General features: G+C 41.8%; 1 protein-coding gene across 1 annotated transcript in view; it reads right to left on the reverse strand.

The window, feature by feature from the left end:
- Positions 1-6,875: 6,875 nt before the first annotated feature.
- The window catches only part of LOC310781655 (melanophilin-like), a gene marked incomplete at its 5' end in the record, with an annotated part of 67,975 nt that continues 52,303 nt past the window's right edge, over positions 6,876-22,547 (reverse strand). The window contains 6 exons of the mRNA XM_083642254.1: positions 6,876-7,009; positions 11,074-11,168; positions 14,991-15,039; positions 16,146-16,217; positions 16,675-16,827; positions 21,456-21,761. Of these exons, the coding sequence (XP_083498380.1) occupies positions 6,983-7,009; positions 11,074-11,168; positions 14,991-15,039; positions 16,146-16,217; positions 16,675-16,827; positions 21,456-21,761 (702 nt within the window). The 3' untranslated portion in view covers positions 6,876-6,982. The remainder of the gene's footprint in view (positions 7,010-11,073; positions 11,169-14,990; positions 15,040-16,145; positions 16,218-16,674; positions 16,828-21,455; positions 21,762-22,547) is intronic.

A 22,547-nucleotide genomic window follows, 5' to 3' on the forward strand; every position in this document is an offset into this window, starting at 1 on the left:
TGTGAAGGCAGCGAGAGTGCTGCACCACGCACTGATAGGGCTTTCACACCGGCAGGGCTCCGTGCCGGTTCCGGTTCCAGAACCCTAATCTGAACTGGCCGGCGCGTTCAGACCGAAAAAATAATTGGTTCGGAACCTGAAAAGTTGGTTCTCAGCGGAACCAAAAAATAGTTGGTTTTCCTTGGGAACCGTGACATCATCAGTGGGCGTGTCTCATTCTCATTCATTTTCCTGTGAAAACGAGCAGGAAGGAGAAGAAGGCAGTGACAACATGGAGAAAAATAATTTGCAGTGGTCTCCTGAGGAAACCAAATGTTTAGTGGCGATTTGGGCATCTACCGAATCTCAAGAAAAGCTAGAATGCAGTACAAGAAAGAGCAAGTCATATGCCGAACTTGCAGAAGAGAGGGCCAAGGCTGGGTTCACTCGAACGCCAGACCAAATAATTAATAAACTTAAAAAAATAAAAAATAAACTGAAGAAGGACTACCGAATAATGTCCTCCCACTTTGGTTCCGCTTAAACTGGTGTGAACACGGGCTGGTTCGCCAGAAAGCACCAAGGTTCTGAGACTCCAGAACGGAGCCGGAGCCAGAACCAGAACCGTGTCTGTCTGAAAGCGCTATGTGTGAAGGCAGCGAGAGTGCTGCACCACGCACTGTGTGAAGGCAGCGAGGGACGCTAGAAAAGGAGCATGCGAAGCGCGCACGATTTCTAGACAACAGCAACTTACTGTGACTAGTACAGTTATGTAAATGTTATGCATGTCAAGTCTCACAGTGCTAACCTGACCTGGTGAGGGGCAATGAAGTGCCACTAAATCTAGTTTGTTTGAAAATAATGGTATAATTTTACTTGCACTCATGTGATTGACCATTAGCTGCAAGGCCGGATTAACCATAGGGCAACCGGGGCAGGTGCCCCGGGGCCCTCGGGGTGAAGGAGCCCTCCAAAAAAAAAAAAAAAAAAAAAAAAAAAAAAAAAAAATTTGGTTGGGCTCATGTTGGGCTCCACAGAACTATGACACAAATCTAAGACCAATCAGGACAAAATAAAATGTGTTTCCAAGAAGATTAAGTCTGATGATTTAGTCTCATTGGATGCCTGTGGGCAAGTGGTGACCAGGGGCGCGGGAAGTGGGGGTGCTTGTGGTGCTGCGGCACCCTCTGCTGTTTTGTATTGGAAATGTAATGTCAATTATTTTTTCATCATTGTAAAGCCACAGCACAGTGAAGAGGATATTAATGTGAAGATTAGCCTCTTCCTTTTGCTCTCAGAGTGCATCAGATTCATGCATTTTACTTTAAAATGTACAGAATTTCTTTGTCCAGTGAGAAACGGAATCTCAGAAACGGAATAATAACATAACAGTATAATACTAATGTTAATTTAAAATTAGATATTCCTCTAAATATGGCGAAAAAACATCCAAACATCCGGACGATGGGTAGGGGGGCCCCTGGGAGCTTCAGTGCCCCGGGGCCCCTGGGGGTGTTAATCTGGCTCTGATTAGCTGGCACTGTGCTTAAACACTATGAATAATTTGAGAATAAAGCCTAGTCTTTGTAAATTGCAGCAAAGAAACTTAAAATGTGCCTATAGTAGTAAATAACGTTAAACGTCCTTTATAGTTGTGCGTCGCGGCTTAGTAGTAAATTGATGCTATAGTATAAATACTATAGGCACAACTTTTTCAATTGGTCATTCAGGACAATTGCCTCAGCACTTGAATATGAAATGTACACCACTAAAATCGGTAACGCGTTAGAAAACAGCCCGCAAATTACCCTGTATGATTGATTGATTGATTGATTGATTTTTATTAAATGTGTCATGCACTTGACAGTGCCCAGCCCTCATGGGCTTACAAGACACACAAATGATACATTATACAGTACAACATACGCCAACGCCGCAGTAATAAAACTACATCACAACATAACATACACCATATCAGCAAAACAAAATCATTACATCATTTTCTGAACAGAACATTTTGCCTTAGCTCCCATGCCTGGGAAAGAAAGTTTCCAATAAAGAAAGTGCCTTTCTTAAAACACAACTCAAGTTTTTCATAATCGTCCATCTCAAAAAAGTCATCATAAATAGAGGACATTTTACTGAACAGTATCTCCCTTACCTCATCATAGACAGTACAATAGAATAGAAAATGAATCTCATTTTCAATTTCACCCAGGTCACAGAGCAAACAAAGTCTGTCTTCTTCAGGGGTAGCATTAAACCTACCAGTCTCCAGTGCCAAGGGCAACGTTCCAGATCCTAACTGTGCACACAAGGACCTTTTTCTTCTGTCCAGATGGAACTTGACATAAGGCTCTACAGAAAAACTGTCTTTTATAAGACGGTAGGTTCTTAACTTAGGCTTAGACCATAAGTCAACGGACCATTTATCTTTATACAAAAGGAACATATTACTCATGGTCTCCCGGATGTCACAAACTAATCTATTATGGAAAATAAATGATAAATCATTTGCATAGAATAAAGACATAAGTTCAGTTGTCCAGTACAGTGTGTAAGTACACACTGTACAGTGTAAGTACAGTGTGTAAGTACAGTGTAAAGCGTTAGCCTAAAATCATCAGAGAGTGTGCATAGACTCACCGCGAGGAACGATATCTGTTGGATGCAGGAGTCGTAGCCTCAGGAAACAAACTTTGTTGAAGATGCTGGCTGGAGGTGCAGGGGAGTCTCTCAATACACTCAATACACTGACCTCCATCTCTTTATATTCCAGGAGGGCCACACTGATTGGTTAATACACTATGTCGCCGTCTGTCTCTCTCTCTCGCTCGCTCACAAACACACACACACACACTGGAGGAAGAAAACTGGAGGAGCTCGGACCATTTATACCTTTTATTTAGGTGCAGAGTAGAGGACTAACGTTTAACGCCACATGCATCTTCATCAGGGTCATGAGTCACATATGAAGGTCATTATGTCTTCTATATTGACACTATCATGGTAGTCGCATCTATTCTGAGACTGCGTTCCATCTCACTCATGCAGGATTTCATTACAAAACGCAAAGCCTGCACCCCACGTCTGTATGACTGAACCACCTCCATTTGGTTTGTGAGCTGCCATGACATGCGTTTGGATGAGAGAACTGAGAGAGGGAGAGGTCGTGATTAGGTGATAGGGTGGAGCAGGAAATTGAATATGAGCTTGAGGCCTGGTCTTGTTTCCGAACTTTATTTATGATGTTCAGAGAGGCAATCTGTGAGATTCTTACTTCACCAGTGTGTTTAGAACAGCCACTTGATATGTTTGTGTTCTACAGTGACATAGAGCCAAAATGGAGGTTATTAATATGAAAGTGGTGCAGATATTTTATTTTGTTGTCCATGTTGAAGTACCGTCTCTGCAGCACTGTACATTTCATGATGGAAATAGCCTGGGAAGCGGCTTTTCAGTTCACATTTGTAGCCTCCTTTCCACTGAAGGCCATAAGCCAAAGAACTTTGGCCCAGGAACTCTATTCCTAATGTGCGCATTCGTTAATTTGCTGTTGGTCTCAAAATAGTATCCAAACATGATTATCGACGTAGGCTACTTTACAGGGCTCAGGGTGAGTCAAATTTACTATTTTGTTTGTTTGTTTATTTATTTATTTAAGAAAAGGGACAATGCTCATTAATTAACATGAGCACGTGAGTCCATCATGTAAATGTGCCAGATTTAGCCATACAGGCTAATTTTCATCTGCAGTCCCTGGCAGGTTGATGTTATATGTGAAGCATTAACAAACACATGCAATAGACATAAGTAGACAAAAGCATATAAAAGAAGAAAAGCACAAGCAGATTAATAGCATATAAAAAGAACATGCATGAGCACATATAAAAAAGAACATGCAAGATTACATTAGCATATTCTATACAATACATGCCAGAGCAACAGCACATAAAAACAGACAAAAGCATATAAGCACAATTATGCAGCCCCTGGTTTACTGTAAAGCACAGACAAAACCGCATGCCGTACAAAGCAGACAAACAATGACAAACAACGAGAAATGCTATCCTGGAGTATGGATGCATGTTTGATTGTTCAATAGCCAATGTTTTATGGAGTTGGAGAAGGAGTTGAAAGATGTGATGTTTCTCAGTCCTACGGGTATAGTGTTCCAGGTATGTGCTACTCTGTAGGAGAAGGCTGACTGCCCAAAGCTACTTCTCCTATGTGGAATTTTACAGTCTCCTCTGGTAGAGGCTCTGGTAGATGAATTTTGGATTTGTGAAATGAATTCCTTGAGCGGAGGGGTGGCCAGACCATGAAAAATTGTATACACAAGTAAAATATCTGCAAATTTGATCATGTTTTCCCAATTTAAAAAGTCATATTTAGTTAAGATTTTACAGTGGTGATATGAGTTAGATTTTTTGTCCAGTGTTTTCAGGGCTCGCTTATAAAGTGTTTCTACTGATTTTAAAGTAGTTTTACCTGTCTGTGTCCAACTAGTGAGACAGTAATTCATATGTGAAAAAATCATAGCATTGGCATACAATTTTGAGGCCTCAGTAGTCAGATTGTTCCTGATATATTTGAAATTTGCCAGGTTGAATTTGATTCGGTTGGCAACTTCTTTAACTTGTTTTTTAAATTTTGCATCTGCCAGAACAAATAAAACATGAGCTTGCAGAGTTGTCAGGTTCCCATGCTATCAATTAATTATTAACAATAGAACTGCATTGCATTAGTGGCTGAATGGTAAAAAAGAAAGAAAGAAAGAAAGAAAGAAAGAATGAAAGAAAGAAAAAACATCAGTTTAATTTGTAAACAATTTAATCTGAATAATGAGACAAAGGTGTTGGTATTGCATAATTAGAATTAGGCTAATAGACTAATCAGACTAATAATGACAATGACATTATGGCCGAAGAGGCTTGAAGCAATCTGTTCAGTGGTGATTAAGGGAAACCTTAACAAAGCCCTCAGTGCTGCCAGTGGAGTCGATGTTTTATTTCTTTCTTTCTTTCACTAACATAATCTCATATGGTTGATTAAAATCGCAAGTTATACGAATAATAAAACAGAAAACAGAACATCTAATAAATACATTCATCAAAACATTCATGCAAATCATGAAATCACATTCAAGCAAAAATATAGATGGTTTATCATCATACAAAGCATAATAATGTCTTAGACTGTTTTCAATAATGAAGACTACTTCACTAGTCAATGATTGTTTATCCATCCCATTCACTAATCCATGGTTCCTTTCCATTCATCTCTCTCTCCCCTGCAGCAACGCCCTCAGGTTACATCAGCCATTCATAAATATGCACGCCCTCTTTATCCCTGTCCAATCAATGTCTCCCACGCTTTCCCTCTCTTCGGCCGTTGGCCAATCACCTAAATGAAGTTCTATTTAAGACTCTTGCAAGTCGTAACTCACTCTGTTTGTTCACCCATATAGCTGCTGTTCCTGCGTAGCTGCTGCTTCGCCCCTCCTCCTCCCCTGAACACCACCAATGTCATGACTCCAGTAGAACTCCCTATGGGGGTTCTCTATCCTATAAATCACTGACGTCCTCCTCTCGCTTCAGAGGAGCGTCATCATACCATGGAGTCATTCGCCAAATCTAAGTGTTGTTTGTTTATCATTAAAGTTTATTGTACTTTCCTTCTAGTCTCTCATTATTGAAATATAGATCATCATTTTGGCTCATGAAATCTCAGATAATCACTGTTAGAATCAATTGATATGGCAATAAAAATAAAAATAGTTCCTGCCTCCGTTTGTGTTTGCATCCTTGTGTTAATTTTTTTAATTTCACTTTATTTTTTGCTTGTTCCAATTCAATCCAATGTGGCTGCACCTTGATGGAAATCAAAGTAAATAAAATGATAAACTCAAAATTTCCTCACTGAGATTTGGGCCGGAAAAGTTATGTTTGGAGAATGATACATAAATCTCAATTTCAGGAGCATCTCCATTCCATTTTAAATTTGCCACTATATCCATGGTAAGGTGCAATTTCTTATTATAAAATTATTGATTATATTGAAAAAAGTAAAGTGAAAAGATATAAGGTAAATGGCCTGCATTTATATAGCGCTTTACAATCAGTAGGTACATTCACCCATTCACACAGTCATTCATACACCAGTGGTGGGAAGCTACCACGCAGGGTGCTGCACATCCATTAGGAGCGATTTGGGGTTCAGTATGTTGCCCAAGGACAACATGCAGACTGGAGGTGGGGATCGAACCACCGACTGCTTTTATGCAGCCTGAGCTACAGCCGCCCCCTAAATATATCTCTTTACAGATCCTATTGGCGTATAAAAGCATAATATACACTATAATAGAAATGTTTTTCTTTAAATATTATGTCATAAATATAAGCATGATAATATTCTCTATTGCTGTTCTCCATTCTTGGGCATATACTATAAAGTAACCAGTTACTTTATAGGCTTGCTCCTATCATGTCATTCAAATTTTACAATCATATCACCTTTCTTTGATTTTACAGAACCAATCCCTAATTAAGAAATTAAGAAAGTTAAAACATGGCAAGCTGTTTCAAACTTGTTTCAGTTTCAGACAGTTTTTGTCTTCAAAGCGTGCACACATCTTACTGTGCGCAACTGTGCATCTACCCACATCTAAGGATTGTATTTGAAAATCATATCTGTTTATCTGCTCAGGCAGAGATATAGTATGCCTGACTGAGTAAAATAACACGATAACATCAAAAAGACAATTGCCTTGACATACACTATATTAAACCAATCCCAAACAGGTTGATGGGTGCTGAAAATCTCAGACTAAATTGGAAACTATTTAACTGGTATCCGACCATGTCAGGAAAGCGCTTCTTAAATGCACAGCAGGTGGGCTCTACACTGCTCCAGCAGGCCATATATAAATGAAAAGATATTCACAAATTCCTGACATGAAGAGAAGGTAAGATGCTGCTTCACATGATGCGCAGCCTGCTCCTCATGGGCCCTGTGCCATTACTGGTTTCTGCGGGGAGAGAGAGAGAGAGAGAGAGATGGACAGACAGACAGAGCCAGACAGTGATTGGCTAATTGAATGATTGAGTGATCAGTTGATTCATGCATTGATTGGATTCATTAAATCACGGGAATGACAGATTGATAGCAATTGAGGCGCATGATTGAAAACAGGAATGGGTCTATATGATTGTTGATGATTATGCAGCATTTGAGGGTATTGTTAGTCAGGCTGAAGAAGATAACCTCTTAAAAGAAGAAAGTTCATGAGAAATCCACGAGATATTCAAGGCAAGTTAAAGGGTCATAACACTCTTGTTATTCTCTTGCCTCATCCCTCTCATTCTTTATTATGTTATCAATTATGTTCACAGCCTCCATGTCTGTTATTGTGGCACAAAATAAACAGAAGTCTGCACATTGGCACATCTACAAAAGAAAACGTTAGGACGGTTCAGTTCAAGGGAAGGCCGCTTCCAGGTATGACAAAAAAAGCCCTTTAGATTGTGACCTTGAGCAAAGAACATGTAACATTAGATTGAATAACTCCGTGATGGTGAGCATAGAAGCGCACAGCGTATCCGTTTGAGCCATATTATAGACTCCCAAAAACTAACCGTAAACATTTCATCCCCAATCTTCCATAGGCCGGACAATCAATGCAATTTTGAAAATACCAAAACAGAACAATGAAATGTATTATTTAGGCCGTGGCCACACTGATCCGTCAGAAAATGGACAGAATTATAAAATGGATAGATGTACTGTATGTCCGTTGCATGTACAAGTAACCTACATGTACAGCAGGTGGCGGTAAGCACCTTGAAGGTGTCAGCGACACGCCTATAAACCGAGAGAAGAAGAAAGCTGGCGTTAGCTAGCTGTTAGCTCTGTGCGCTATGTTACTTATGTGGCAATAAAACACCACTGAATGACCAGATTGATGTAATGGTCGGCCAGTTCGAGTCATGCTGTTTCCATGAAGCCCACCAGCTTTGATATCTGTTGGCTAGTTGTTGATATTTATAACGGTAAAATAACATTACGTTATATCGATGTGGACAACCCGCTCAGCCATTTCCGCTCTGAGAACGCCTCCTCGACTCTGATTGGCTAAACGGACGATGACGATACGTCCATCCGTCCATCCAGAAAAAGTTCAGCCCTCTTGAACTTTTCTGTCCAAAACGTATGCAAATTTGCTGGATACGTACGCTTCATCAGTGCTCCACGGTCAGACGAACAGCTGTCTTGAAAATGAATGGAAGTGAACAGAGAAATGAACGCAGACAGACAGACAGGCACCACGGATCAGTGTGGCCGCCCTTATTCCCCTCAGTTTTGTAAATATCCAATCAGCAATTTCCAATATATTCTGTGAGCTGCACATACAATTACACAAATGTTATAGTGCCCTCCTTTGGCCAATCAGTGTAACATGGTAACATGCCAGAATGGAGCAACTACGCACATTCTTCCCCGAAGTTTCATCAAAATCCCAATCAGCTGGATCCATTCCAACATGTTGTACATGACAGACAGATGGGCAAACAGGTGGATAGATGGATTGGGGATGATTCATAGTAACCAGTAAAGGAAGTCCAAGCCCAGTCCTACTGAGAATTTAGTTCATTTCCAAAACTATACCCATTTTAAAGTAGAGAACATCCTGTCAGAGTGTTACCACATTTCGACCAAGGACTTAAAGGACGGCTTTTCCGTGGGGGATATGAATATATATTAAATCTCACGCCCCTAAGGTTTTCGAATCCGTTGAAATTTTTGAAATTGGAGCTTCACTCCCAGAGATATCAAGCATCTCTCACATATTTTTTGGGCCAGCCGACGCGTTTCGCGTCATCTGGCCCAAGTCCGCCTTGCGGAAGTCGTGCACCTATGAACTACAACTGTTGTGAGCCATGGTCCCGCCTCTAGAGGTCCTCCACGCCCCTTCAGAGGTCTGAAGAAAAACAAAAAGGCAGCCATCTTTTTCGACCACCTAGCCTGCTGTAGCTAGGTTAGCTTTCCATAGCTCCTTGCAAAGAGACGATTTTCTCGGGAAGGAAAGCACGGACAGACACGTGACTGGCGGCATTGGAAAGCTCGTCAAATTTTACATCTAGTAGTAGGTGGGTTGAAGTAACGAAATCAACGCTGAGCAATGTACCCGTTTTTACACATTTTTACAGAAAATAGTTACAACATCAGATGTGCGTAACTCCTACGAAAATGCCTTAAAATGCATGAATTTTTTTTTATGAAGACAGCTCCCGACATATATACTTCAGTTTAAATTTGGTGCAATTTGGAGGCAATTTATTTTCGATTTATTTTCGATTTATTTCTTCTTCTCTCCATATATTATTGTCGAAGCAAAGAACTTTTATGGAAAGAACTGACAGCTCCATATTGCCCCATTGCAACATCAGCGCCCAGCAGCCTCCGCCATTTTTTATTTTTGGAAGCGTGACAGCGCCAAAAGAACCTCGCACAGGCTCGCAGTGGTCAGCTGCGGTAGCGCGGGCCCCTATAATCAGCCTCTCTAAACAGTAACTCAACGGGAGAACACTCTAAATTTCGTGGATTCACATCTTTTCTGGGCGTACTGCAAATCTTGATTGAAGTGGTGTAGTGCAGGGATGTAAAACAACAACCATATTGTGGAAACTAAGCAAAATTTGTCGTTTTCTTTGTTTAGTTTTTTCAAGATAAATAGCTATGCGGCTGTCGTCCACTCCGTCAGAAGTGCGTTGCCGTGGTTTTAACCTCGGGTCCTTTGCATTTACTATTTATCTTGAAAAAACTAAAAGAAAAAAATGAAACATTTTGCTTAGTTTCCACAATATGGTTGTTGTTTTACATCCCTGCACTACACCACTTCAATCAAGATTTACAGTACGCCCAGAAAAGATGTGAATCCACGAAATTTAGAGTGTTCTCCCGTTGAGTTACTGTTTAGAGAGGCTGATTATAGGGGCCCACGCTACCGCAGCTGACCACTGCGAGGCGCATTCTGTTTCCAAAAATGGCCGGAGTGTCCTCTCTTTCCTTCCATGCTCTTTGGTCGAAGCCTTCTTCTTCTTCTTCTTCTTTGAGTTTTATGGCGGTTGGCAAACATATATGTGCATTACCGCCACCTACTGGAGTTTGATATCAGCCAAACGCCTGAGGGGTGGGCATGGAAACGAAGGCCACGCGAGCCCAGTGCATTGTGGGAAATGTAGTATTTCGAGTCCCCGCACCTCCCCCCCACCACCCCCCCCCCCCCCCCACACACAGAGTGGATTTCTGGTGATATCTCAGGCTGTAAACAACCAATTTCAAAAATTTCAACGGATTTGAAAACCTTAGGGGCATGAGATTTAATATATATTCATATCCCCCACGGAAAAGCCGGCCTTTAAGTGACCGACTATCTTAAAAAAAACAAATTTATAATTTTGTGCTATTGATAGAGACACTGCGGAGCGCGTCATTCAGAAACCATGCCCAAAACGGGGGAAAACAGGACGCCCCCCTCCAATCCTGGCATTCTCCTATGTCGCGTGCACGGTTGCGTGTTGCACAAGAAGATTGTATATACGGAAGATGAACTACTTCCTTGACAGCTAGATCCACATTTTTCTTCTCGCCAATTCTCAATGGCTTCCTTGTTTTGCTCAGGAGTACAAAAAAACTTTAACTGGCGATTTTTTACATTTGTTGTCTGCGCAGCCCACCACACAACAGCTTTTAGCTATGTTTAATTCAAGGAAAATGATGCTGGTCTATGGGAGTGAACGGAACGATTTCCCCCGTGATGGGCATGTCCTATTTCATGCAGTCTCTCTATACTTTTTTATTAATTATTATTATTGGAGTAGGCTGCCCCTTTTCCAAATGGATAATGGATATATCATTTTGGAATTACACTCTTCAGCTCAGCAGCACCCAGCACCAAGCATCTAGCACCAAGCATCTAGCAGCAAGCATCTAGCACCAAGCATCTAGCACCTAGCATCTAGCACCTAGCATCTAGCACCAAGCATCTAGCACCTAGCATCTAGCACCTAGCACCACAGGAGGGGGTCGTACCGCACAGTTTGCCCCGGTCTTGGGTTTGACCACTGCGTTCCTCTGAGTCAGGGAGCCCGTGTACAGGGAGTTCCTCACAAACCTGTCCCCCGGGCCTGGAAACATACAACAGCTACATTGCACATCCACTTTCTAGCCATTTGTTCCGATTCCTTGTGGAATTTTAGTCATTTGGATAGTCCAATGTTGATGCAGAATGCAGACTTCAAAATGTTAGACCTCATTAATATATGTGTATTTTAATTAGGGCCTAATCCCCAAGATGATACTCAATTTCCTATTAAATTACTATAATGTGTCACTAAAATGTCTGGCAAGGGCTAATCTTCAGGCTAGGGTTAATGTTAGAAATACATCTACGTTTAAAAATGGGGTGAGGTTAAAGTCTGGGTTGGGGTTAGGCTAAGGTCAGAGTTGGGGACACACAGGGCTGTAGTGGTGGCTAAACGCACGTAAACGGCGTTTACGTACCTTTTTCAATGCTCTGCAGCGTTTAGGCACCTTTTAAGATCGTTTACTCACATGTTTAAATCGTTTATGCACACTTATTATTGCACGAGTTTTAACACGTTCGCGTAAACTCCGTTGATGCGGAGACCACGCCAAGCACGTCACACACCAAAAGAAAAGAAAAAAGATTACTCATGGGCATGGCACTGACCAGGATCTCCGCGAACCGTAGCCTATTTTTGTGGAGCGCTCCGCGGGAAAGGTACACGGCCCCGGTCACGTTGGTGCCTTTATCGAGCTGTGCTTGCCTGCCCAGACAGCGCTCCCTTCAAACAACTTAACGGTGCCATTGTGCCAGCGATGCGCAATGCGCATTTGGAGAGCTGAACATAGGTAAGGTTGGTTAAAAATGTGTGTCCGGAGTGGGGAAAATCATATAGGCTCACCGTTTTACAACTGAAGAGTGAATCACTGGTGTAAGAAACATGCTTGATTTCCCTCTGATCAAGTAAAGTTTGTAACATTAGGTGCGTGCGAGTCGACTTGAATAGTCCAGGTGCTAGGCTACTGTATAAAGCCTATATAATACGACCATGTTGAAAACTATCTAGAAACATACTGGTGTTTGTTGTGCCGAGATCTGTATAAATAAATATTGGCTGACTAAAATTTAGTGGCCAGAGTGGCAGAACTACTTTTATTTCCATGTACAGTATGTTGTCTACCTATCCTTGCCCAATGTGTTTGTGGACAGTTTGGTATGGTATGGTATGGTATGGTGTTTATTCTTAATCCCTGAGGGGAAACATGGTTTGAATTATATATTGGTATTCAAGAATCACAGATTAAATCTGTCTACACACTTTTAGCTATAAAGCTGAAGCTGACAATCACAGGTACAGTGTGTATGAGAGAAAGAACTATATTACTCTTCAAACTGTATATACTGGGTTCATACAAGGTCTTTTAAAGTAGGCTACCTACTGTATAATTTAACTTTTCATACCTGGAGAAATTCAACAAATGTTCAATAAATACATTTTATATTGATTGTTTAGGCCTAATTATTTGTAAAGTCACAACACATTAGAGATGTGTGTAGTTCATTTTGCTCTCAAATGCACCAGGTTGATGAATTTTACTTTAAAATGTAAAAAAAAAATCTTCCGGGGGAGAATCCCCCCGGACCCCCCTTGAGGGGCAAGGCCCATCCCATAGCCAGCTACTTTTTCTATCTGGCTGGCTACTCAGAAATGTGGGGGAACCCCCTGATATACCTTATAGGGCTATATGATTCAGATTAAGTTGTTCTATATACTCTCATATTTTGTCTTGTATATCGGTCACGGAAGCTTATTTATCCGCCGTTATAACACTGCCGGTGCCGTGTGAGAAAGCTGCCTCGAGTCAAAAGTATAGTTTACCCACCTTTTTTTTTACCACTACAGCACTGGGGACACATAGTCTGGGTCACATAGTCTGTAGAGATGCACCAAATAGACAAGTGACACTTAGTTGAACATCTGCTTTTTGTCACCTGATAGTTGCGCATCAACATTGGACTGTCCATATCCTGTTTGGTGGCAGTGGTACGTTATTAAATTCAATAGTGACAATAAGGTTTATTGGAAAGTCTGAGTGGGGAATTCTGTATGTAAAGAAGGAAAAAAGACACACACATCCAAAAACGCACTGGGTTGGGTGCTGGATCAAAAATACTTTAGACAAAGAAAAAGAAGCATGATCCTGATCCGCACACCTTTGCAGCTCCTGTTTGAAGGTTTGTTATAACTTATTAGCGTGATGTTTCGAGCCACACAGGCCACTAGACCTCTAAAAACCCGTATTGCTGAACATCGTAGCACTATTAGAAACAATGTATCGTCCAGTCCTGTGTCTGTACATTTTTCTACTGCAAAACACAATACCTAAATTCTCAGATATATAGGGTTGGAAGCTTTGAAACATCCACGCAGAGGGGGTGACATGAATACTATGCTCCTTAAACGTCAACTGTTCTGGATACATACATTGGGCACTCTGGCCCCTAAAGGCCTCAAGGAGGAATTTGATATCAGACCCTTTCTGTGTAGTAGAGGGTGGGAATCTCCTCCTCCTTCCATCATTATTGTTATTATTCTCTCTCTCTCTCTCTCTGAACTTAACTGTAGCACCTTTCTCTATGCTCTAGTATGCAGTGTGCTGTCTCTGAAGTGGTTTGGTCCTAATACATTTGATGTTACATTGATCCCTGTATTTTAAATGTAAATTTTGTAAATAGATAGAGACGCCTCCAACAGTGAGTACTGTATGTGGGCTTTTGTAGTTGGAGCCCTTAGGACTAGAAACTATTTTGGGGCAATTGTATTGCGGTATATTATATTGTATATTCTTATCCTAGTACTATTTCCATACATGTGTGCTTAGCTTACCTTTGTGCTTCACATATGCTGTATATACTTTGTCTTTATATATAATTTTAAAAATGTAAATGATGATTTGATTGTTGAATTACTCACACTCACACCAAATCACTTAACGGCCTAGGCCCAAAATACATTGCTGAATTGCTCCCACGCTATGAACCGTCTAGACCTCTCAGGTCAGCAGGGTCCAGCTTACTAACTGTCCCTAGGATCAAATCAAATCATGGGAAGACCGCATTCACCCACTATGCTTCTGCTAGCTGGAACAATTTGCCTGAAGACCTCAGATTTGCCCCAACTTTACTTACTTTAAAAAATAGACTAAAGACTTTTATGTTTACCGTCGCTTTTAACTGCTGACAGATAGAAGATTTGTTTTATTCCTCTGTAAGTTTTTAACTATTTTTGCAACTACTCTGTTGTGATGCTTTTAAATGTCTATTTTATCCTCTTCTTTTATTCTCTTATTTTCTTGTGTCGACCATCTTATGTGAAGCACTTTGAATTGCCTCTATCTGATTTTATGCAAACCCAATGCTGTGGCATGTACGGGCAACAGAAGACGCAAGGTACCAGTAGTAGAGGGTATGCTTGATGTCCAAACTACAGTATAAAGACAAAGCTGTTATGAAATGTCTATTTCATCCTCTTTTTTTATTTTCTTATGTCATCCATTTTATGTGAAGCACTTTGAACTGCATCTGTGTATGAAATGTGCTATACAAATAAACCTGACTTGACTTGACACCTGGTGAACTATGTCACGTGATGTATGTTGTATGGGTATTTAAAGATGGCGTCTCTCTGTGACATCAGAAAGCGTCTGAGGAAGAGTCACGTTATAAAAACCTTCAAACGGGAGCTGCAAAGGTGTGCGGATCGTGCTTCTTTTTCAAATTCCGTATGTAAAGCATTTAGTCAAATTAAACCCGTAATGCAATCGTTCCTTTGACTGGATTATTCCCACAGACTAGACTCATGTTCCTTGAGGTTAACAAGGTTAAGCTGTTTGAGTCAGTCAGGAGCAGTGTCTTTTCTTACTTGTGGGAAAGTTGTGGGAGAGTCTCCTTGATGGAATCGGGATCGCAGACTAGAAGACAAGACAAAACAGGCAAAACATAAAATATGATGTGTCAATGACATACTATGGACTATCTGCACATTTGGCAGAATGAAGTTTCAGTTATAGAAACATTTCTCGGAGACAGACAGAGCTGGATGTAAAGAATAATCTTATTGGTTGATTGACAGTTGACACCTCTATGGGCCATAGAACCATGAGCTGAATCCAATAACGCCAAATCAAGTCGTTCACTAAACCAACCAATGAGATTACTTCTGACTCCAGCAGCTCCACTTATCCTATCCTATAATAAAAATTGGCTAGGTGGGTGGACGGGTGAACACATCGGTTGCCCTGCCAAAAAATATGCATGTGATGTGTTGATGTTTTGGGTATTCCATGAGATCAGTAATACAGGCTATTTAATAAGAATCTTTTTTTATGCTGCATTAATGGAGATTTATATTGATGTTTGTAGTGAAATCACTATTCAATCTCTGTAAACTGGCTCTTGTCTAGATGATTGACAATAAAAATGTAATCAATTAAATTTGGGCCATGTGTGGCTCAGGAGGTACTGTAGAGCGGGTCGTCCACTAATTGCTTCGGATAAAAGAGGTCGGTGGTTCGATCTCCGGCTCCTCATGTCGAAGTGTCATTAGGCAAAATACTGAACCTTAAATTGACCTTCCATAAGTCCTGCCGCTTTTTTCTCTGTGCTCTAATAACAGTTGGGCAAGCTTGGTACCTGGCAGAACCCCAGTCAACTTTCTCCTTTCCTGTTATACTGTAAGTCTTTGGGACGACAGTACAAACCATGCCCTCTGAACTCAACTACTCCTTCATACTTAAGCTACAAACTCCATTCAAACGGTCACCACTTTTAGTACTTACTAAAGTTCCTAAAGTAACTTACTAAAGTACTTACTCTCATTCAGCAGGTTGAGTGAAAAGGTCAGTTCAGTTGTTCCCGATGGCTACGTCAGCACCCTGCGTGGTAGCGTGCCACCATTGATCGGTGTATGAATGGGTGATTATTTATAGGCATTGTAAAGCACTTTGGATAAAAGCGCTATGTACTGTGAATGCAATCTAGTCCAGAAATGAATTGAATGGGATTGAAGTGGTGTTACCTTTCTCTTGCCTTTATCCACTGACATGCCAGCAGCGCTCAGGGCGGCAATTCTGTTCTCTATGTAGGAGACCTTGGGAGAAGAAGGGAAGGATCAGGATGGATCGATGTGCAGTAGTGATGCGCGGGTCAGGGTTTTTTAACGCCCGCACCACATAGGGTACCTCATTTGAAGCGTTTCTTTACTAGTGCAGCAGCTGCACTGCAGACGGCTTCAGACTCGCTGATTGTGTGTACGTGTGAGAGAGAGCACGTCTTAATAAAGCCAAGGGTTACTCTGCATGTTTCACTGCTCTAACTCAATTATATTAGAATGTTGCTTTGTCACGTTCTGAGCCTGCCCCGCCTGCACCCGCGATATTTTCATAATTTGCCAACCCAGACCGCCTGCGGGGCGGGCCAGTTAGACCTCATAGTTCTGGGTTCCGGGTTCTGGGTGATCCGCGCATCACTAATGTGCAGACTTTTGTCTCTTCAAAACACATCTACCATCCTAACTTAGCCTAACCCAGCTGCTGGTTATTCCTTACCTCACTCTGGGCATTCTGGACATTGGCCGCTGCCTGAGCAACTTTGTCTTCCAGCACGAACAGTAAGGAAGCAGTTGAGCCTCTGAAGCTTGAATTGGATCCCTCCTCAAGGGGGTGACACTTCCTCTCCAGGCCGTCTGCTGAACAGTTTTCCTATCAGAGAAATGCCGATTTGTAAGTGAATTCTGCATTCAGATCCAAAGTGATCAAAGACACTTCATTGAACACAAGTAACCGATACCGATACCGATACCTATACTGTACATTGAGTGAATGGGTCACGTGGCACGCAGAGAGTTAGATTGCCGACTCAAGCGGGAGACTGGAGTTCGAGTCCTGGCAGAAAACGCGTCCACCAAATTCAACGTCGCTAAATATATATACACTCTGTGTGTGTGTGTGTGTGTGTGATATAAAAATATAAATATAAAAATATAAAATATATATATATTCATATATTTACACACGCACGCACGCACACACACACACACACACACACATATATATATATATATATATATATATATATATATACATTCCAACCAATAGAACATAGATTCAGGGCCGCTGCTGCCCATTTGGGTGCCCTAAGCGTAATTGTTTTGTGGTGCCCCCCCCCCCCGCAAAACTTTCAATAACTGTCAAACGAAAGACTGCAAAATCATTAATTATGAACGATACTAGTGTATCTCACATTACATTACATGTGGCAAACAAACAATTGTTAGAATTACTGTACATGTCAGCAAACAAGCGATTGTTAAACTGTACATGCAAGCAGGGGCGGACTGGGATCATAATTCAGGCCAGGCATTAGATACCAAGCAGGCCAGGCCAATACGGGCTGACGTGTGTGCCGGCGTCCGAAGGGCGGCGGCAAATTTTTTGGGCTGTTTGAAGCCCAATTTGGGCCATTTGAAGCCAGATTTGGGCTGTTTGAAGCCAGATTTGGGCCGTTTGAAGCCCGATTTGGGCCGTTTGAAGCCAGATTTGGGCCAGTTGAAGCCAGATTTGGGCCGGTTGAAGCCAGATTTGGGCCGTTTGAAGCCCAATTTGGGCCGACTCCAATTTTACAATGAGATGCACCCACTTTAACCCTGAATAAAGTAATAAAACCACTAGTAAACCAGTAGGCAGCGCCTGGCCTGCTGTTCAGTGAGTGGCCTGACTGAGGGCACCAAAAAAAAAAAAAAAAAAAAAAAATTTTTTTTTTTTTTTTTGGTGCCCTCAGTCACATGATGCCCTACGCAGTCTGCGTACTCTGCGTAATGGGGTGCGGCGGGCCTGCATAGATTTTTGAACAATCCCGTTCATCAAATAAAACTGCTTTTGTCTCCCTAACTGATCTCGCATTGGTTTACAATTTTGAATGATGAAGGACAGCCATATACAGTTAGGTCTCCAATAAGTTTGACATCATACTATTAGGTTCCTCGTGAATTCAATGAAAATGAAGAATAACTAGAGTCAACATCTATTTTACCAACTTGATCCTGCTGATAACAAAACACATCGTGAAGTCCATAATATTTATTTGAACAGCTAGTGTCACTAGCTGTGACAAGCTGCTATTCATAGCTTACTGTAGCCCCAATGAGCCAGAAAAGACCATGAGTTTGAGGATAGCCAGAGCAGAAAACAGGGCCTGCTGGGAGATAAATGGCTCCATAGAGGTTGACCTTTGCCCCCTTGAGTCAATGTCAAAACCCAATAGTCAGGCTGCCAAGTAACGTCAGCATCACAGCTTTGGTCCTTATATGGTTATAAATAATACTGTAGGCATGGGCGGAGTTAATGGGGGGGCAGGGGGGGGGGCAGGCCCAGGCCCTCCCAGTAGTTAAAAATAATAATAAATAAATAAAGCTCACCATTGTAAATCTCCATCTCACTGTCTGGCTGAATATGATCATACAATTTATATCCACTTTGACAAGAATCACAGGTATCTCTTTGCTAAAGCTGTGACAGGGGGGCCTTGCTGCAGCCGCCCCTCCCTCTGGAATGCCCTCCCCAGTCACATCTGACAGGCCAAAGCTATTTCTTATATTTCCATTCTTATACTTATTAAACCATAATTAGAGAGAGACCATGATGATGCCAGCCGGACAATTTTTTTCCCTCTGACTCCTGCAGAAGTGGCCCCCCCAAAGCAAGAAAGTCAAACTCCGGCTATGACTGTAAGGATAATATCACACAACATGGTTTCCTGCTTCAACAAGCCAATGCTGCATGATATTTATGTGAAATCCTTTCACATTTGTGAAAAGGGCACATCCTGTTTACCGACTATAAGCGAATCAAAGACAGAATCCAATTTTTCACTTGGGCTTTGCTGATTTAAAACTACAGGGAACGCCAGTGAAAACAGCTCAGTCAACTGAGCAGCACAACTAGGAAGTATTTTTCTAGTCCTTTCTCTGTTTGAGAAAATCTGAAGGAGATGGTCACAAAGGAAATATAAACGATAAGCCTCAGTGACTTGATTTATGACTATACGCTTGAGCTGGATCCCAGCAGAAGAAGTGGTATGGAAAGCGTTTGAGCGAGAGCACTTTCCCCCCCGTGACAATACAGAATGTGCAGATGTGAACTTGCTGGCAAGTGTCAGTCCAACATGCATGCTTGTGCCTTGAACTCGTCCACTCAGAATATTCCATCATCAGCATATAGGAGACAATATTCCTGTGTTCTTGTTTTCAGTAGTAGGCCTATAATAGATTCTGCTCATGCAATTGATAGACTGTACTTCAACGTTCCATCTTTGCTGACCTTTCTCAATAATGCAATAAATCTAAGTCTCTGTCCTAAGCTGGAAACATATTGGGAGGACATTTTAAGAATATTTTCTAGAATAGACCTTATTTGCTAAGCCTGGACGGCACCATATTGTTGCCATACCGTCCTGCGCGCACACAGCGCTGCAGCTGACAACTAGTAACATCCTTATTGTCGTTTCTGTTCCACAAAATAGCGATGGTGATGACAGCAATAAAAACCCCAGAGTTGTTGTTTCTATGCTGCCGTTAATGCCTGTAATAATAAACGAAAGAAAAAACGAGGTGAACAGACTTTGCTGTGAGGAGCTGTCAGAAAGTTTCACCTGTCTCTCCCAACTATCCCCACATCTCTCCTGTGCTGACGTATCCTCAGTCTCGCTCCCTTCACGTCTGTGGAAGGTAGAGATAGAAACAAACCACGGGGACTTTATTGCTGTCATTACTACAGCCATGTATAATGCAGGTCACCATCCGAACACAACAGGAACGATACAGGTAACGCTAACAGCGGCTAGCTTCCTATAAACGCTGCTCTTACATAGACTGTAAGAGCAGCTGCAGCACTATGTCAAGAACATGGCGGCGGTGGGCGTGCCCGTACGTGAGTTACGTCAATCGAATAAGGTCTATAGTAGACACGACACTACAGAAAGATCCCATGCTGATTATACTTGGTATATCTGAAGCAGTGGGCAAACTGACTACACCATAACAACAGTTAATTGACTATGGTTGTATAATGACCAAGTATTTCCTGCTTCAGCTTTGAAAAAGAAAAAAGGTGTTACAGACCAGCAGTAGTCATAACTCTTCATGTGGTAGCTCTTAACCCATTGATACCTGATGCAGCATTTTCGTGTATATCCCTCATTTGTGTGTGTATCCCTTTAAGTCTTAAAGGGATACACACACAAATGCTGCATCAGGTATCAATGGGTTAAAACGAAGGACAAAGCTTTGTTGACATTTCCCAACCCCCCCCCCCTTTTTGTAATTTGTTATCGTTATGTTAAATTGGCTGTCTGAAGATTGTTTTCGTTAAACATGTTTATACGCTTAAGAAATCTGACAATGTGATGTGAATTTGTGATTATCATTTGAGCTAGGGATGTTAATGATTTATTAATGATCATTCGATTAACCACCGCTAAGAATCGATCAAACATATATTAACTAATTAATTGACAATGTAGGCTATGTGCTATTTTCTTTTTCTTTTTTACTGAAATGATTTAACACCACAAAGGCACAATTAAAATTTCACCATTTGTAGGGAGGGAAAGAGAAAGCCAAGCAAGCAGGCAAAATTACAGCCAAAAAGACAACAGTATTCATTGTACTACAAGTCTACAAGCACAATGACAGCGAATGCAGGAGGTTTGCCTGGTTGATTAACTTGTTGAGTAACATTAGACCTAAAGACAGGTGTACAAACCTGCATTTTGTATTTTCAATGTCAAAAGCTGTTTTTTACATGATGATTAATTGATCGTTAATTTGACCAATTAATCGATTAAGGACATTTATTAAAATTTGCCTCCCTAATTTGAACTTCAATAAAAAACATAAAAATAGATTCTGCTGGACACATAGAGGCCATTTACACCTGGCATAACATGCGTTTTCTGTGATCAGATTGCAATCGGATAGCGCTTGACCACATTAACCTGATTTCCTTTACAACTGGTATTAATATGTGTCTCCAGTGTCCACATTGAGATCTTATTGCGATCGCATCAGGCAAGCTCCATAGCATAGAGCAGCAGAAAAACAGCGGTGACTGCTGTTGTATGTGGTTTGAGAGGACGCATTGCATTTACACTTGTGTTCAATGTGGTCACCCTGTCCACCTCCGGAGGTGGTTTGGCTGATCAGATCGCAATCCGTACTCAATGTGTCTTGGGGGTGTTTACAAGTGGTCAAGCACTATCCGATTGCAATCTGATCACAGAAAATGCATGTTAGTGCCACATGTAAATGGCCTCATATACAGTAGACCTCTACCTTTTCAGATTGGGTTTGAATATGCTGCTTCTCGATGGCTAAAGAGCCCAGAACACCTGTTCTGGAAGTGGGTCTAGACGGAGGGTTGGTCATGCTGCCCTCCCACTCTGGGCTCCTCCATCCTGGAGTTTCTCGGGGGGAGGCCGCTGTCCCCCCGAGAAAGCCCAGGAAGTTGGGTTCATCCTCGTCAGAAGACAGCTCATGGTCACTGATGTTGCCCGTCATCTCATCCAGCTTCCGTCTCAGCTGCTGCTCCTCCAGGTCCACATCATCCCACAGCGGGAGAGGAGAGCTGCTGGCTGGAGTCTGAGGAAGATAGGACATATGTCTGAAATAAATTAATCAACCAATCAAGCTTGATTTAGATGGCACATTTCATAGCCTACTAAGCAAAAGCAATGCGTGTCATGTCTGATCGACTTCAAACCTGGGGACTGCGCTGCTGGGAACCCGATAGAGAGCAGTGCCAAATTCTGTGCAATTCGGCACACCTCCCGGCAACACCAAAAGCGGTTTATCTCGAGAATCGTTGGTCTGATTGACTTCAAACTTGGGGGATGCGCTGCTCGGAACCCGATGGAGTGTGGTGCCGTAATTCATGCATTTTGGACTTTTGCATAGCCATAGTGCTAACTACTGGCAACACAAAAAGCAGTTTATCTCGAGAACAATTCCTCCGATCAACTTTGCGGATGCATTGCCGAGAAATTGCAGCGTTAAACTTCGTGCAATTCAACCAATAAGATCACAGCTTTCACGTATCTCTGGGACTGTCCGTCCAATCGACTTCTGTATGTCTGTCCTTCGTGTATCTCGAGAACCATTTGGCGGATCGACTTCAAATTTGGGGAGTGCGCTTAGGGGGACCTGACGGGGGGGGGGGGGGTCAGAGCGCCCAAGGGGTGGTGAATGGGGGAACGGGCACTGCACTAGTTTGGAATAAAGAACAATTATATGCACAGCATGAGTGAAAGTGCAACACCTCTACTGTTTTTATGACACAGACAATGCATGTAACATGACTCATGAGTTTAAACTATGCATGTTCTGTGCTTGGCGGAAACAAGTGCTTTGCACAAATTGCTTTAAGAT

The sequence above is a fragment of the Poromitra crassiceps genome, assembly GCF_964638095.1.
Source record: "Poromitra crassiceps genome assembly, chromosome: 8".
Taxonomy (NCBI): Eukaryota; Metazoa; Chordata; class Actinopteri; order Beryciformes; family Melamphaidae; genus Poromitra; species Poromitra crassiceps.